The sequence below is a fragment of the Vombatus ursinus genome, unplaced genomic scaffold, assembly GCF_900497805.2.
Source record: "Vombatus ursinus unplaced genomic scaffold, bare-nosed wombat genome assembly UNPS02000749.1, whole genome shotgun sequence".
Taxonomy (NCBI): domain Eukaryota; kingdom Metazoa; phylum Chordata; class Mammalia; order Diprotodontia; family Vombatidae; genus Vombatus; species Vombatus ursinus.
In genome coordinates, this window is record NW_020940527.1 from 2,587,649 (window position 1) to 2,604,019 (window position 16,371).

Here is a 16,371-nt window from a genome sequence, read left to right on the forward strand (position 1 = left end):
TTCTTCATGTGTATACTGAGGGGGGTTGTACTCAGTGGCTTCTGAGGGCCCTTCAGGCCCTGCACCTATGATCCTACATTGAAGCATGGCACGCTGGAAAGGTAGTTAGACTTGGAGCCAGGAAGTTTATTGAAGTGCTCTAAAGTGCCCATTTTACAGAAACTGAGGCTCAATGTGGTTCAGTGACAGATGGATCAGAACTGGAGTTCAGCCTCGAACTCAGATCTTCAGATCCTAAGACCAATAACCCCTTTTACTATATTATATACCCCTCATGTACAGGCTCACTGTGATCACTGCTTCCCTTCCTAAATGCTCATAAAACCATGCCTTTACTAATAATAATTCTTACTCTCTCCCGATAAAAAGAAAGTTCGTTTGGGGGTTACCAGTGGGTAGATCATTGGGGGAAAGGTGGAAAAGGGGTGTTGTTATCTTAAGGATCCCATAAATAAATGAATCAGCTCTCAAGTCACAAGGGTTTGCTTCTCTCCTATAATCAACTTTTACTATCCAGTCCCCCAAATCTCCTGAGAAAAGCAGTCCCTTCTGTTTCCAATTCTGCCACCAGTCCATGCCTGGCCTAGGGACACACACACACACACACACACACACACACACACACACTCACACTCCTTTCTTCCCTTGAGTACAACTGAGACAAAGGTTGAATTTTTTTGGAAGGGTTTTACAACAGAAAGAGCATTGGTTCATGGGTCAAAGAATCTAGATTCACATCATGCCTAATACTCCTAGATGACCTTGGGTGAAGCACTTGGATCCCTAGGGCTCAGTTTGCTCATCTGTGAAGAGGAGGTTGAATCAGATGGTTCTGAGATCACTTCCAGCCTTACATCTGCTCCTTTCAGGGTAAAAGGGATAGGTTTTCAATAATCCTGGAATCTTGTGCTGAGATCACCTAATCAAGATATAAAGGGCCGGCTCAGCTCCCTGCATAGCTATCTTTCCTTCTCACTAATAAGCCTTACGACCTGGTCCTACCAAGTAACCGGCCACCATGTTGCCTCTAGAGAAGCCTTGTCGCTCTCTACCCAGCTTTCTGTTCCTTCTTCTTGCCTGCCCTGCTTCTCTTCTGGTCCCTCTCTCCAAATCCCAAGAGAAGTTTTCCAGGTGCCCTTAGGCCTCTATATTAGGGGACGGTTCCCCAGGTTGGATGAGGCATGGCTTATCTCCCCACCAGCCCTATGAGAGACGTGTCCCACCAAAGCCCCCCACAAGCTTACAGCACACAAGCCTCATAATGCTACCTCCATGCAATTCCCAGCACCAGGAAGGGAAAGGGCATTTCCTCAGTTTCCCCCCTCCTTCAGCCTCCTCCCCTGCTCCCTAGTCTGTCCTTTTCTTCCTGGTTGTGGTTGATGGGAAAACAGATGGATCTGAGATTTGCCCTAAGGCTTTGACCCATGTTCACTGGGGGGAATTGCCCTCTTAACAGTTAAGTGGCATGGTAGATTAGAGTACTGAACTTGGAGTCAGCAAGGCTTGAGTTCAAAACCTGCCTCAGATAGGTGGTTGCAGTCTGACCTTGGGGAAGTTGCTTAACCTCTCTGGGCCTCAGTTTTGTTTCTTCAGTCTGTAAAATGATGAATTGAATTCCAAAGCCTCTTCCAAATGTAAATCTATGTTCCTATGATCCTACAATCCCTTCCCTAAAGAAGGGGAGCAGCTGAGGCCTCTGATGCTAGATGAAGATGGGCCTAGCTATCTCTAAGGACATAGGAGATCACAGCCTGTTGACCGAGTCAGACCTGGTGGGACAGAGTCCAGCAGCTCCTCCGTCATCAGTGAGGAATAAATACCCCTCTCCAGCTCCTCGGCCCCTCTTCTCACCAGGCTGGAGGAAGAGGTAGGGAGGGAGTAATACTGGGGAGGACTTGGGGAGAAGGCACCTTGAGTCCTGCTCAGGCCTCAGGCAAGCAATGAGGTGGACAGACATCTCCAACTATGGAAAGGACTATGCAGAGGAGATGAAGTGGATGCCAAGATGGAAGAAAGGTGGGAAGACCTTTTCCCCTCACCCCAGTAACCACAGAACCTTTTGAGATTGCATCATGGAGTCTGAAGACACAGGGGTGCTGGGAACTAGGGGTGGGGGCAGCATTGCCCAACTTGTGGGGAACATACAGGAAATCTCACATGCCACTTGCTCAATGCCCGGGCATTTAGAAGAACTGATAGAACATTGAGAGGTCCAGAGTGGGCAGTGGGGGAATATGGGCACAGCCTGAACTTTGGGGTGCTCAGTGCTAGAGGATGAGCTACTTACCACCTGGGTGAGCTTGGGCAAATACTTTCACTTCTCTGGGACGGTTTCCTCATTTATAAAATGAAGGGGTGGGCTAGAGGACCTCCAAGTTCCTTCCCCGTTTTAAATCTACACTTGGGTCATACTATGACTGCCCCACTTCTCAGCTTTATGTGAGAGACCATCTGGATCCTCTGACCAACTCTCAGACCCCAAATCCACACAAATGCAATGATAACCCAGAGACAAGTCAGACTTCTGTGTCTTTTAATCCATCAGAAATAAAAATAAACTACTGTCCAGTGGAGTTTGAGGGTTAAATAGAGTGCATGTTTTAAGTGTGGCCATTGTTAGCCAGACCAGCCAATTGAATCAGATCTCCCCATTTCCTGACCATTCTGGAGGGAGGAAAAGAGGGAAGGAACAACCATTTATTAAGTCCCTCTGTCCTCAGCCAAGACCAGCCCGAGGCAAACCTGGGAAGTCAAGAAGTTTGCCTAGCACCTTCTCACCTCTCCACTTGAATCTGGTGTCCTATGTAGTGCCAGCAAGTGTTAGCTGGCTGTCAGCTGATCTCCAATAAATAGTTAGTTGATAAAGGTTTTCCCTTCTCCAGGATATTAATACTTTAGTAAGGTGCTATTAGGAAAGCCTTAGAGACACAAAGGAATGAATCTTTAATAATGCAAACTCAGTCACACCAACTGATGGTGGGAGAGATCTTTTTTGGTGGAGGAGTGGGGACCATTTACAGATAGCTGTGGCATAGCAGGATTGCCGGATTCGGAGTCTGACAAGCACAATATAGTGGAATGAATGCTGCAGTTAGCATCAAAAGGCGTGAGTTCCCACTGTATTTTCCAAATTACTTACTCCTTGTGTGACCTTGGGCCAACTGAACAAGATGATCTCTAGGCCTATTCCATATTTGTGATCAGATGACCAGGATTTGAATTCTAGTTCTACCATGCATTAGCTATGTGGGTAATTTCTGGACTCCCTGGACCTCAGTTTCCTCAGAAGGGTAGGGATTTTTCTGGGGCAGGGGGAAAAAAAGTCAGCTTCACCTTCCCCCCAACATATTGAGTGAAGCTTCTGAGGTGATTTACATGGACTCAGGTAAAAATCAATGGGATGATGGAAATTGAAGGGAATCTTCATATTCTAATGTAAGGAGTTATAGGTAACATGGTGTAATGGACAAGTAAGAGGACTGACTTGAGAATTAGAAAGATATGGGTTTAAGACCTGCCTCTGGTATGTACTAGCTTTGGGACCAAGGGTGGATCACTTAGTCTCTCAAAGGCCCAGGTTACTCTTTAAAATAAGTTAAAGACTCATATATTGGTGCCCCACACTGAATCATAGGCCCAGGCCCCTCCCTCCAAAACAAAACAAAACCTTAAAGTGTAGTCTCCATTCAAATGTAGACAATGCTTAATATCTTCTCTGCCTGGCTGGCTGGCTATGTCCATGAGCCTGAGTCACAAAAGAGGTAAAATAGAAAGACCATGGCCTAGGCCAAGAAGTGAGAGAGATAAGGAGGATGAAAAGGGCAGGATGGAGATAGCAAAATGAAAGATTTGAACAAGTTGGTCACTAAGCAATCTTCCTACTCTAATAGTCTATCACCAGCCCTACCTGAAAAAGAAGCTAAAAGTACCACTGAGAGCTCTTTTTTTTCTTTTTTTACTTTATAAAGTTGACGATATCAAAATATCAACACATATAAACATTTACATATATAAAGAATAGCAGAAAAAGGTGATATGAAACTATGTATATAAAACTATGATTCTCTATTATATATGTCTTTTCTTTTTTTAAAATATATATTAAATTTTAAATGGTAGTCTTGTCTGGGTTCCCCTCTGTAGTTCTTCCTGTTCTCTTCTGTGTATTTTTAAAGTATTTCCTGAACACTTTTTTCTTTGGTTTCTTTTTTTGCAACTCTATCCTACTCCATCTCCCAAAAAAAAAAAAAAATTCTCCCTATTCAAAAAAATTAAAACCCTCCTTTAAAACAAATAAGTATAGTCAAGTTAAGTAAATTCATGCATTGGTTTTGTCTGAAAACGCATGTCTTCTTCTTCATCTGTAATCCATCACCTTTCTGCCAAGAGGTGAGAAATATCAGTCTTCTGGAATTGTGATTGGTTGTTGTGTTAAACAGAGTTCTTAAGCCTTTCAAAGTTGTTTTTATTTACAATGCTTTAGGCAGTTGTCCTCCTGGTTCTGCTCACTTCATAATGCATCAGTTCATAGAAGTCTTCCCAGGTTTCTCTGAATCCATCTCTTGTCACTTCTTAACATGTTCATTTCTTAATATAATGTAACAGTGATGCTCCATTATATTCATATACCATACACATTAAAGCCCTAGCTCTAATGACTGTAGTGTGCCCTGACCCATTGTCTCCTTATAACCCAACCCTGCCTGTGTACAGGCTTTTTTTGTCCATTTCTAGCATTCCAATGCCTTATCTCTGTTATTTCTCCCTCCTCCAATTACTGCCATATCATAATAAGTGAGCCCAGCCTGAGCTAGAAAAGAACTAGAAAACTTTTAGATTATAAGACTTTTCATATAATATTTAATAACATTATCATTATAGATCTTTAATTGTTTTTTCCTCAGTGCCTGGCCAGTCCTAAGTGGTAAAGAAACGCTTGTTGGTTAATGATAGAACATGCCTAGTTTTATAAGATTGGGATTAAAGGTGAATTTCCCTTGCTTTTTTGTTTACTGAATTGGATTTTCTCTCCATTTCTTGTTCAATATGGAAAACTCCTCACCATTTTGCTCAAGAAGCCCCCATTTTGACTCTGCCCTCATCGCTTTCTTTCTAGGCCACCACCCATGTCTATGTGACAATTGTGGATGAAAATGACAATGCGCCCGTGTTCCAACAGCCACGCTATGAGATCTTGCTAGATGAGGGCCCAGACACCCATAATATCAGCCTCATCACAATCCAGGCACTTGACCTGGATGAGGGCCCCAATGGCACCATAGCCTATTCCATCATCGCTGGCAATATCATCAACACCTTCCAGATTGACAGTGTCACGGTCAGTGCTCCCCTCTATGTTCCACCCTAGCTTGGTTTGGAGATCATGGGTGTTGCAACCCTGCCTAGTACGGACAGGCAAAGTCTCAAAAGCTGAATCCACTGGGTGGACTTCATGGACAAGGGAGACTTCAGGGAAATTGTGGGGATCTCTGTGATGTCTGAAAGAATCAGGGGCAGAGATAGGTATCTTGGGGTTCAAGTGGAGTAGGGAGGAGCCTGGAGCAAGAAACCTATTCAGGGAAGCACTGTGGCATTTCCCACTTTCTCTGTTGGCCTGGGGGGCTTGAGAGACAAAATCTATCCTATTGATCTCTCCCCAGACTGAGGAACGGGCACCAATACTCTGAGTCCTTGGAGTCTACCCGTGCCCCAAGTCTCTCCTTTAGCTGGGCCAAGCCAACATTAACAGGGTCATCCCACTGCAAGGGAGAGCTGAACTTCTTTCCCAAGTTCTCTGTTGTTCAGAGGGCCCTGTGCTCCAAGCTTTTCTTTCCCTCTGGTTGTCACACCCTGTATGTCTCTCCCCAGGGAGTCATCACCACTCTAAAGGAGCTGGATTACGAGATCAGCCATGGCCTATACACTCTAATTGTCACTGCCACTGACCAGTGCCCTATCCTATCTCGACGCCTCACTTCCACTACTACGGTATGTGATAATCCCTCTTCCTTGAAAAGGGTCACCAACAACCCCGCTGGGAGGGGGAAAGGGTGAAGAGTATCGAACTCTTATTGAAACAGCACATGGCTAGTTGACCTAATGTCTAGTCTTATCTCTGTATGACCTTGGGGATGTCACTGAACCTCTTTAGGACTCATTTTGCTCACCTATCAAGTGGAAATAATTCTATCTACCTCACTGTCCTTGCAGGGATGTTGCAAAGATCACAGAAGTTAGAATACTCAGAATGGAATAATAATAAAATTAGTATCACCTAATAGTGTTTTACAGTTTTCAGAATGCCTATAAAAGCATTTCGTGTGATCCTCACAACCACCCTTTGAGGTAGACAGGCTGTAATGATCATTCCCTTTTCTAGGTGAGGGAACTAAGCTTTAGAGAAGTGAAGTGACTTTCTTTGGGTACCAATGCTTTTGACAAAGCCGGGATGATAGAGTCAGTATCCGAAAAGATTTCAAAAGGTCAGAAAATTGAGTTGAATAGAATCAGATGAAATGTAATAAGGATAAATGTAAAGTCTTACACAAGTTTAAGAAATCAACCTCAAGGTCCAGAAGGGATGCTTAGACAGCAGGGTCTTAGCAGCTCCTGAAAAGGAGCCAGAAGCTAATTTAGGGGACTGGAAACTTGATGAGCCAATATGGCACCCAAAAGGCTCATGCCATCTTGGGCCATGTTCTGGTAAATGTAACTACAAGGAAGAAGGAACGAGTGGTCCCAAAGCCCTATTTAGACCACTTCTAGAGCATCACATTCAGTTCTGGGCACCACAGTTTTGAAAGGACTTTCACAAGATGGAGAGGTCAATCAGAATGGCAAAGGGCCCTGAATCCATGCCATAGGAGAATCAGTTGAAAGAATTGGGGATGTTTCCTCTGGAAGAAAAGGCTCAAGAGTATGTGAGAATTGTCTTCAAGGAGGTGAAAGCCTTTTGAAAAGATGTCATGAAGGGATTAGACTTGTCTTCTGACCCCAGGAGCTTCCAGAGCCCCTCAAGGTACTTGCAGCCCTTTTTGCCTTCTATGTAGTAAGAATCTCAGGATTCCTGACACTACCTGGAGATGTTTCACAGGCTCAGTGAACCTTGACTAAGCTGCCATTCTCCTTACAGGTGCTGGTGAATGTCAATGATATTAATGACAACGTACCCATCTTTCCCCGGGACTACGAAGGGCCTTTTGATGTCACAGAAGGCCAGCCTGGGCCCAGGGTGTGGACCTTCCTGGCTCAGGATTTGGACTCAGGCCCCAATGGACAAGTGGAATACAGCATCGTGGCTGGGGATCCTCTGGGTGAGTGATGCTCCAGGGCCAGGATGGGCCCTAAAAGAAGCTACTTCCAACCTTCCTCCATCCCATGGAGGTGGATGTCCCCGAGCCAGTAGACATAACCCAGATTGCCCCTTTCCATGACGTTCTCAAGAGCAAACTATTCTGCCTGTTTGCCTATGAGCACATAACACATTTTCACAAAAAGCTCCACACACAAACACATAGGACCACACCTTCATGCAAAGAGTAACAATAGCAATACCTCACATATCTGTCTTTAAGATTTATGCAACACTTTCTCCCACAATAACCCTGTGAGGTAGGTAGTACCAGTGTTATCCCCATTTTCCAGATGAAGAAACTGAGATTAAGTGACTTTCTAAGGTCAGAGAGCTAGATCTCTAAGTCCCTTTTTGCTCTAAACCCTAAAATTGATGGTCATCAGATAGCAGCATCTCACCTGGGCTGGGTCAGCTCCAGACCTTTCCTTACCTCCCATCCAAGCTCCCTCGGGGCCTGCTCTTTGCCAAAGGGATAGCGGGGCAGCAATTCAATTGGCCATAGTTTGCTGAATGCCTCCCACAAACTAGGCCCTGTGCAGTATAAATAAGATAATCCCTGCCCTAAGGGAGCTTAACATCTACCTGAGGTGACAAGGAATACAGTCAAATATAAAACCACATATGATCAGACCTGAGAAAGATACAGAGAGCTGTCAGAATTCACAGGAGGCAAGGATCACTCCTAGCTAGGGGTTGTAGGCATGGGGAAGTCAGGAAAAGCCACAAGAAGGAATTGGCATTTTAGGGGAGCCTCATGGATTAATTTGTTTTACAAATTTTTGAGGTGAAAATGAGTTTCCTCAATAGTACTCATGCCATCCCCCCCCAGAGGAGACTACAGAACAGAAAATGCTTATGATATAATCGATTATAACCCAGAAAAACATACTAGCACCATTAATAGCACCTATCTTTACGTGACTTAAGATTAACCTGGTGAAGTTTTGCATGGTGCTTTCCTCACTGTGAAGTTGATAGCACCTGTGTCATTATCTCCATTTGTGTGGAAGGAAGTGAGGAAACTGAGGCATAGAGAGCTTAAATGCCCATCAAGGTCACACAGCTAGCATCAAGAAGTCAGCTGGGCAACTAGTCATAACTGGCACCTATCTATTGCTTTCAAGTTTGTGAAGCATTTTACTCTATGTACAAAATCTCCTTTGAACCTCAGAATAGCTCTGTGAGGTAGGCTTTCCTGCCGGGAAAACTGAGGCTCAGGTAAAATGACTTGCCTATGATCACACCTCAGTATCAGAGGCAGGATTCGAATCTAGGTCTTTCTGATTTCAAGTATGCTTTCTCTTGTACTATATTGTCTCTGTAGTCCAGGGATTCTTAGCTGTTTTTGTGTCCTGGACCTAAGGCCATGCTAGAGCCATCTTGTACTTGCTTTACAAAGCCAATTGTTAAATTTTCAGTGTGAACATTTATACCTTTTGAAATTGGCCAACACTGCAAATCAGAACTTGATTTATTGTGTTGTTGATTGTGTAGACTAGAGAAAGCGGTGGAGAAAATGTTAATGATGCAGATTATATTTATAGGTGTGTAGTACATACAATTTTTTCCAGAGGAGCCAGTTGTTAAATATTTACCAACACACCACTGCCTGGACCCCTATCAGAGCTTTTCTTAGAATCATGCTCTTAAATGTGTATGACAAAATGCAGAGAAATGAAAAGGAAACTAATTCTACTAAAATGCAGTTATCAGACTATTAAAATGTATTAATAATTATAATATATTAATGGAATTATTAATATAATAGCTTGTTATTGTAACAATAAGTTCACAACTCCCTGAAATCTATCTGTGGGCCCATGGGGGCCCCAGGGTAAGGTTCATAAACCGTATCAAACACTAAGCAAATGTAAGCCAATATCATTATCAGATCATTGGAAATACTTGAGCGCTGATGTCATTTCTAATCAATCACATCCAAGTGTTCATTTGGATTGTATAATAGGTGATATTTGATCTGGGTATGACTCAAATGAACTGGTGGTTTGCAGGACATTAGCCACCCAAAATGTCTCTGTCTCCAGAAGGTCGTTAAGGGCTGAAGGCTCTCCAGAACGACTCGGTGGCTAGCGGGCCTTTTGGCTGACTGCTCCCTCCCGGCTCAGTGCCCACCCCGTAGTGGGCCTGGCTGAGACCACCCGTCCCTAGCACGACCCCCACCCTGAGATTCCAGCATCAATCTGCCCGTCCCTACTAGGGACTAACAGGGCGGGGCTGGCTTCCCTCCCACACGCCAGAACAAAAGCGCCCTGCCTAGAGATTGAGATCCAACAACCAGTGGGGAGAGGAGCCCCTGCTCCTCCCCACCCCACCCCCACTGACAGTAGGGGAGTGGGGAGCAAGGGGAGGGATGTGGAGGAGGTGGGAATCCCCAGAACATCAGGCTCAGGAAATCCTGCTCCAAACAATATCCGTCCGCCCCACAGGGAAACTTGGCAGCCTTTTGCTATCGGGCGGAAGGGGCCGAAGTCTTGCCTGGCTGGAGGCCGGGTGGGAAGAATGTAAGGGACACGGACATAGGAGGGATTGTTGGGAAACCTTGGCCGAAGGTTTGCCTATCTCTTTATGTCATTATAAAATCAGAGCAGGAGGAGCCCAGGGCCAGGCTGGGAAAGGGTGGAAGATGATTAAGGGAGGCAAGACAAGCAGGAGAGATCGTGGGGGAAGCCTGGACTCAGTTCTCAGCCTTGAGCCTAAGATTGCTGTGTGACTTCTGGCTATTTGCTTTCCCTCTCTGGGCCTCAGTTTCTCCCAGCTATCAAACAGAGGAAAATAAAAAGTAAACTCTTATCCTCCTGTGTTAGCACCAGTTTGTCTGAAAAGGGTAAAAATCCCCAGGGTGGTCAATCCAGCAAGGCAGGGTAGTTTCTAAAAACCGAAAACAAAAGGGCATGGACCTTGCCAGCTGTGTTATGGCCTCCTGCCACTGGTGGTTGACATGTGGAAAAGTCAGAATTTGGTACAAACCTCAATGGGTCTGAACAGAATGAACCCTAGCTTAGGATGAGTAAGAGATGCAGGTGTAGACCCTGCCCTCCCCATAGGGTCACTCACTGTGCTGCTGGTCAGTTGTTTCACCGTTCCTGGCCTCAGCTGCCTCATCTAGGCGGTGAGCCCCTGAGTCAGGAAAACCTGAGTTCAAATCCTGCCTCAGAGATTTAGTAGCTGTGTGACACCGGCCAAGTCAATGAACCTCTGCCTCAGTTTCCTCCTCTGTAGAATGGGGGTAATAATAGCACCTACCTCCTGGGGTTATTGTATGGCTCTGATGAGGTAATATTTATAAAGTACTTTGCAGACCATAGAGATGCTAGCTATTGTCATTATCTATAAAATGAGGGGGCTAGGCTAGATTCATGTTTTTAAGGGCCCCTACAACTCCAGGTTTCTGTGATTCTGTGGGTTTTAGTCCAAGCGTAAATGCGTAACCTCAGACCTGCGGAAAAGTGTGCTGCATTTGGAAGTCAGAGGACCTGGGTTCAAATGCAGCTTCTGACATTATGTGAACCTGGGTAAGTCCCTTCACCTCAAGACCTCAGCTTCCTTAACTATAAAATGAGGAAATTGTGCCTCTAAGGTCCCTTCCAGCTCCAAATCGGATTACATGATCATATGACCTTTGGCCGATACAAAAGAGCCAACAGGTGCCTGTGAGTATATAAGGGGAAAGGGATTGTGGGATAAAGGATGAGGAGGAGAGATTGGGGCAGGGAGTTGGCCTTCCAGCTATGCTCAGCCAAAGCCTGTTACAGGGCTGGCCTCATGCAAAGGTGTACTAAGTGGTCACCCATGCTGGGTGATGAGGGGCAGGGGGGTGGTCCAGACTCCCCCAAATACATCTCATGCTGCTATGCCACCAAACCTAAAATTCCATAATTAACCGAGCAGTCTCTTGCATCGAGAATTGTCAGCTTGTTGCTAAAAAATAAACATATTACCTAGTCTAAGTGACCCGTTACACCTTAAGTCTTTCATGCTAATGAGCTTACCAAATGCTTTTCTTGGGGCAGTGTGAGCACACCAGTTTTCAAACCTGGAGGTGCCCTGGAATGAAAGGTAAAACTGCTGTGTCCAGGAGGTTGTGCTGGGATGGAGTTACCCTGGATTTCAAGGATCTATTTAAAGGCATTGAGGAATATCCTCATTGCTGATGTTAGAGACGAAGTGGGAGAAACTAGCTCCCTGGTATGTGGAAAGGAGAAGAGGAAGGGGGTCAGAAAGCAGTGTGTTCCTAAGGGAATGAGTGAGTAGAGAATGGGAGAGGGAGGAGAGAGGAGAGAAGGAGAGAAGGGGATAGGGGATAGGAGAGAAGGGGAGGGGGAGGAGGGGGGAGGAGTCAAGGGATGGGAGAGAAGGGGAGAGGTAAGGAAGAGGAGAAGAGAAGAGAGTGGAGGGGAAGAGAGAGGAGAGGAGGAGAGGGAGAGAAGGAGGCAGGGGTGGGAGAGAAGGGGAAGGGAGGATGGGGGATGGGAGGAGAGGGGAGGGGAGGAGAGGAAGAGAGAAGTAAGGAGAGGGGACCAGAGAGGAAGGGACGGAGAGAAGGAGGCAAGGGATGGAGAAGGAGAGGGATAGGAGGAGAGAGGAGGAGAGGGGAGGAGAGGACAAGAGGTAAGAGGGGAGGGGAGGGGAGAAAAGCAAGAAAGGGAGTATAGAGAAAATGGAGGTGGGGTGTAGGATGAGTAGGCCTGTGCATAGGAGAGAGAGAAGGAGGTTGGTGAGGAATTCCAGAAACAAAGGGAAGAGTAACTAGCTGAGTGGGCAGAGGAACTTGATGTGAGCAAGTGTGTGGGGCTGGGGTACCCAAGGGATGCTCTCGGTTCTGGTGCTCCCCTCTGTGTTGCGATGCCCATACGGCACAGAGTATCTAAATGGCAGGTGGTCTGGAGTCTCCACAAGGGCAGAGCGGAGGCCCCTGATCCGACCTAGAGCACACACCATGGGTGACCACAGTATGACTGCAGAGGATAAGGCCGAGACAACCAGATACCTGGAGGGAAGAAGAGAGGAAGGGCAGGAACAAAGGGAACCCATTTTGCAAGCTTCACAGTTTGGCCAAGAGCAAGCCCCAGCCTGCTAATCGACACCTGGGGGCTGGAGGCATTAATGGGGAAGGGTTGGGCATTGAAGGCTGAAGGAAAGGATCATTCTCCCCAAAGCCAAGACCCCAAAAGAGAAGGTGATTTGTCTGATATCAGAAGCACATCAGGGATTGGACAGGAAACAGAACTTGGATCTCCTGCAATCCCTTCTCTCCATAATTCTCTTCTTACATTCCTCCCCCTTTCCTCAAACCCTTGACACTTCAAGACATTTGTTCCCTACCCTAGACCTTGGCATATCCCTCTTCAAATCTAAAATACATCTCAGGAAGGAAAAACAGAGGCACAAGCCCCTGACCCTAGCTTGGCTTTTAGTCCAATAAGATTTTGTTTTTCTTTCAGAAAATCTGTATTGATATTTTTTTGTTTTATATTACCTTTATTGCTAAATATATCGTTCCCCAGATCAACAAGTGGTCTCATATATTAAAGAATTTTTTTAAAAGAAAAAGAAAGAAGGGGGAGTGAGAAGCAATACGGCAAAAACTAACCAACACGTCAACTGAGACTGACAGTGTTTACCCTATTCCAGACCCACAGTCTCCCACCTCTGTGAAGAAGGGAGAGGTGGTACATCTTCTCATCTCTTGTCCAAAACCAAGCTTTTCATTGAGGAAGGGGAAAGGTGGGAGGGGAGAGGGCTGGGCTCTGTTCAGCTCAAATGGGACTCCCTGAAACTGCTTCTTCCTGAATCTGGTTACTGCCTTGGCCTCCAGGTGAGTTTCTGATCTCTCCTGTGGAGGGAGAGCTTCGGGTCCGGAAGGATGTTGAGCTCGACCGGGAAAACATTGCTTTCTACAACCTCACCATCTGTGCTCGGGACAGGGGGATTCCCCCACTCAGTTCCACGGTGAGTCTGTGTACAGCGAATGACAGGTGGATCTCTTGCCCACAGCTGCCCTTTCCTTCTCCTCCTCCTCACCTCTGACCCTGGTTGGGCAACTTCCTTCTACCCAAAATTTCAAAAGGATCATAGAAAGTCTTCATGGTGCTGCCATCTTCTCAAGATTTAATCTCATTGGGCCCCCAAAGTTATCCCAAGCTTCTCTGATGTTTGGACTTCTCTAGGCTTCACTTTGCCCTATGCTCATGGCTGGGAGGTAGCTGTCTATAGACATTCTAGGAGCCAGAACCCTAAACCCTACCATAGACTTGCCCAATAACCATAAGGACTTTGCTCGTGCAAGCTAGGTGGCACAGTGGGTAGAACATTGGGCCTGGGATCAGAAAAACCTGAGTTCAAACCCAGCCTCCAGACACTTACTAGCTGTGTGACCCTGGACAAGTCACTTCCTGCCTCAGTTGCTTTATCTGTAAAATGGGGGTAATAATAACACCTACCTCCCAGAGTGAGTGTATATATATTTAATTAATTTGAATTTAAAATTTAAACAAATATATATAAGATTATATTTATAAGGCATTTTACAAGCCTGAAAGTATTATTTTTGTTATTATTATTACAGTATTACTATTACATAATTTACACAGTACAGCACAGCAATGGGAATGCTGTCCCTCATGCCCTAAGTGGTCTAACTAGCATTATCTGTGGTGAGTTCTGGACCTTCTCGTCTGGGAACTTCTGCTAGATTTATTTCCATCCTCAGATCCTCTTTCTTCTCTTCCTTCCCCTTTCCCCCTCTTTCCTCTTCTTCTTTACCATCTTCCTCCTCTTTTTTTTTTGTCCTTCTCTTCTTTCCCTTCACCCTCTTCCTCTTCCTTCTTTACTTTTCCCAATAGACTATAAGTTCCTTGAGGGCATGGACTCTTCTGTTTTTGTCTTTGTTTGGCCAGTGCCTAGCACATAACAAATACTTTGCAAATGCTTATTTCAGTGAAATGAATTCCTCCTTCTCTTAGTCTCTCTGCTTCTTCTTGCTCTCTATTTGTCCTGGACTCATACTGTTACCTCTTCTCCATCCCTTGCCCCAGATTTTGGTGGGAATCCGTGTGTTGGACATCAACGACAATGATCCAGTGTTGCTGAATCTGCCCATGAACATCACCCTCAGTGAGAACAGCCCTGTGACCAGCTTCGTGGCCCACATCCTGGCCAGCGATGCTGATAGCGGCCCTAACGCCCTCCTCACCTTCAATATTACTGCTGGCAACAGAAACAATGCCTTCTTCATCAATGCCACGGTGGGACTCCTTTCCTCCTCTTGACGCTCTTTGGGCAGTGGTTCCTACAGTACACACACACACACACACACACCCTTCTGCCCCAAGCCAACCACCAGCACTCACACCAGCAGAGATGCATGCTGTTCTTGGGAGCTCACTGAACCTCCTCCAAGATCATGCTTAACCATATCAAAAAGACAGAAACCATACTCCTTGCCTTTGCCTACTTTTCCTTGGCCACTCTGAGACCCATAAAGAAAAAAAACATGTATGCCGTTAAGTGGAAATGTGGTTTTGGGGACTTTGGTTTGAATGTTACCATCATTTTCCCATTCCCATTCCTGCCTCTACCCTCCTGCTCAACCTAACCCTTAGCCTCACTATCAAGGCTGATCCCCACTTGGTTATGACCCACTTGGTGCTGGGATTTGCTCCATGGGCACCACTAACTTGATCTGTTATTAGTATATCTGTCTACATCAATGGTCCGTCTCAGTCAGACCCTAATGCTACTTGTTCTATTATGGAGATTTAGCCCTCACCTCAGGGAGGGATGGAGGGGAGCATTACATGGCATGTTTTGTTGTGGTGGTTTGTTAAATGATAAAAAATTAAAATCCAATTTCTTTGGAGAATTTTATCGCCATACATGAACCAAGGCTGGGAAACACTGCCCCCCAGAGGTCATGAACCTCTTCCATGAAACATAATCTGAGCCTGCTACAGTGGCTGCAACTCATCCATCCCCAGGGCCAAAGGGATGGAAGGCCTCAGAAGAGAGGGGATTTTTCAGGTGGGGAGGGGCCTCCTCCCCCACTAGACCCTCAAACACATATTCATTTCACATCTTCCCTTCTCAGACAGGGATAATCACTGTGAACCGGCCCCTGGACCGAGAAAGGATTCCTGAGTATAAATTGACTATTTCTGTGAAGGACAACCCGGAAAACCCACGCATTGCCAGAAGGGTGAGTGAGTGTCAGCAGTAGGGGCAGGGTGGGGATGGGGCAGAGGACAAAAGGTGAGACAGGAAGGTGTGAAGACTCCTCCTTCTCCTTGGGTATGACCATGCCAGTGCCTACCTCCCGTGTACACAGGTGCTCTCCACAGTCCTGAAAGGATCCTCAAATGCCAGTTAGATTGACTTGTTCTTCCCTTTGCCATTATCAAAGCAAGGAGGAACAGTTTATGTCAAGGAGACTGCTTTAGGAAGTCTCTTTCTCTCCTCTTCCCTGTGTGGTATAGTGGAAAGAGCAGAGGTCACTCCTTCTCTGAGTCTATTTGCTGATCTGTAAAATGAGAGGGCTAGACTAGAGGAGATCTTGGGTCCCCTCCAGCTCTGTATGACATTATCCTAAAACTAGATTATCTCTGAGCCCTTTAAGCTTTAAAAAATGTTGAGGCTCTCAATATCTCCCTCTTCTTCTTTGTGTTGTTCTGCCCCCTCTGCCTTTCTTTGATCTCTGCCTTTTCTTTTTCCTCTTTCCATTTGTTCTTCCTTCTTTTCTTGCACATATCTTAAAAATTCCCATGGTGGAGGAGTTGGGAATGTGGTGTAGGAATGAGAAAACCTGGCTCCCAATCTTATTTCAAAAGCACAGGCTCTCAGTTAGATGGAAATTCAGCAGCTGTTTGGTCCCACCCATGCCCGAATAAGACAGACCTCTACAACATACATGAGAGTCATCATCCAGATACTGCTTAAAGACCTCTGGTGAGGAGACACCCACGCCCTCCCAAAGTACACCATTCCACTTGGAAATTGCTCTC

At 45.7% G+C, this 16,371-nt stretch overlaps 1 protein-coding gene across 4 annotated transcripts in view; it reads left to right on the forward strand.

The window, feature by feature from the left end:
• Window positions 1-16,371, forward strand: part of CDH23 (cadherin related 23) — a 600,475-nt gene that overhangs the window by 547,280 nt on the left and 36,824 nt on the right. For all 4 annotated transcript variants that reach the window (XM_027858426.1, XM_027858400.1, XM_027858408.1 and 1 more), the window contains exons 37-42: window positions 5,117-5,338; window positions 5,869-5,988; window positions 7,133-7,313; window positions 13,191-13,324; window positions 14,410-14,619; window positions 15,462-15,569. In XM_027858426.1, the coding sequence (XP_027714227.1) occupies window positions 5,117-5,338; window positions 5,869-5,988; window positions 7,133-7,313; window positions 13,191-13,324; window positions 14,410-14,619; window positions 15,462-15,569 (975 nt within the window). The remainder of the gene's footprint in view (window positions 1-5,116; window positions 5,339-5,868; window positions 5,989-7,132; window positions 7,314-13,190; window positions 13,325-14,409; window positions 14,620-15,461; window positions 15,570-16,371) is intronic.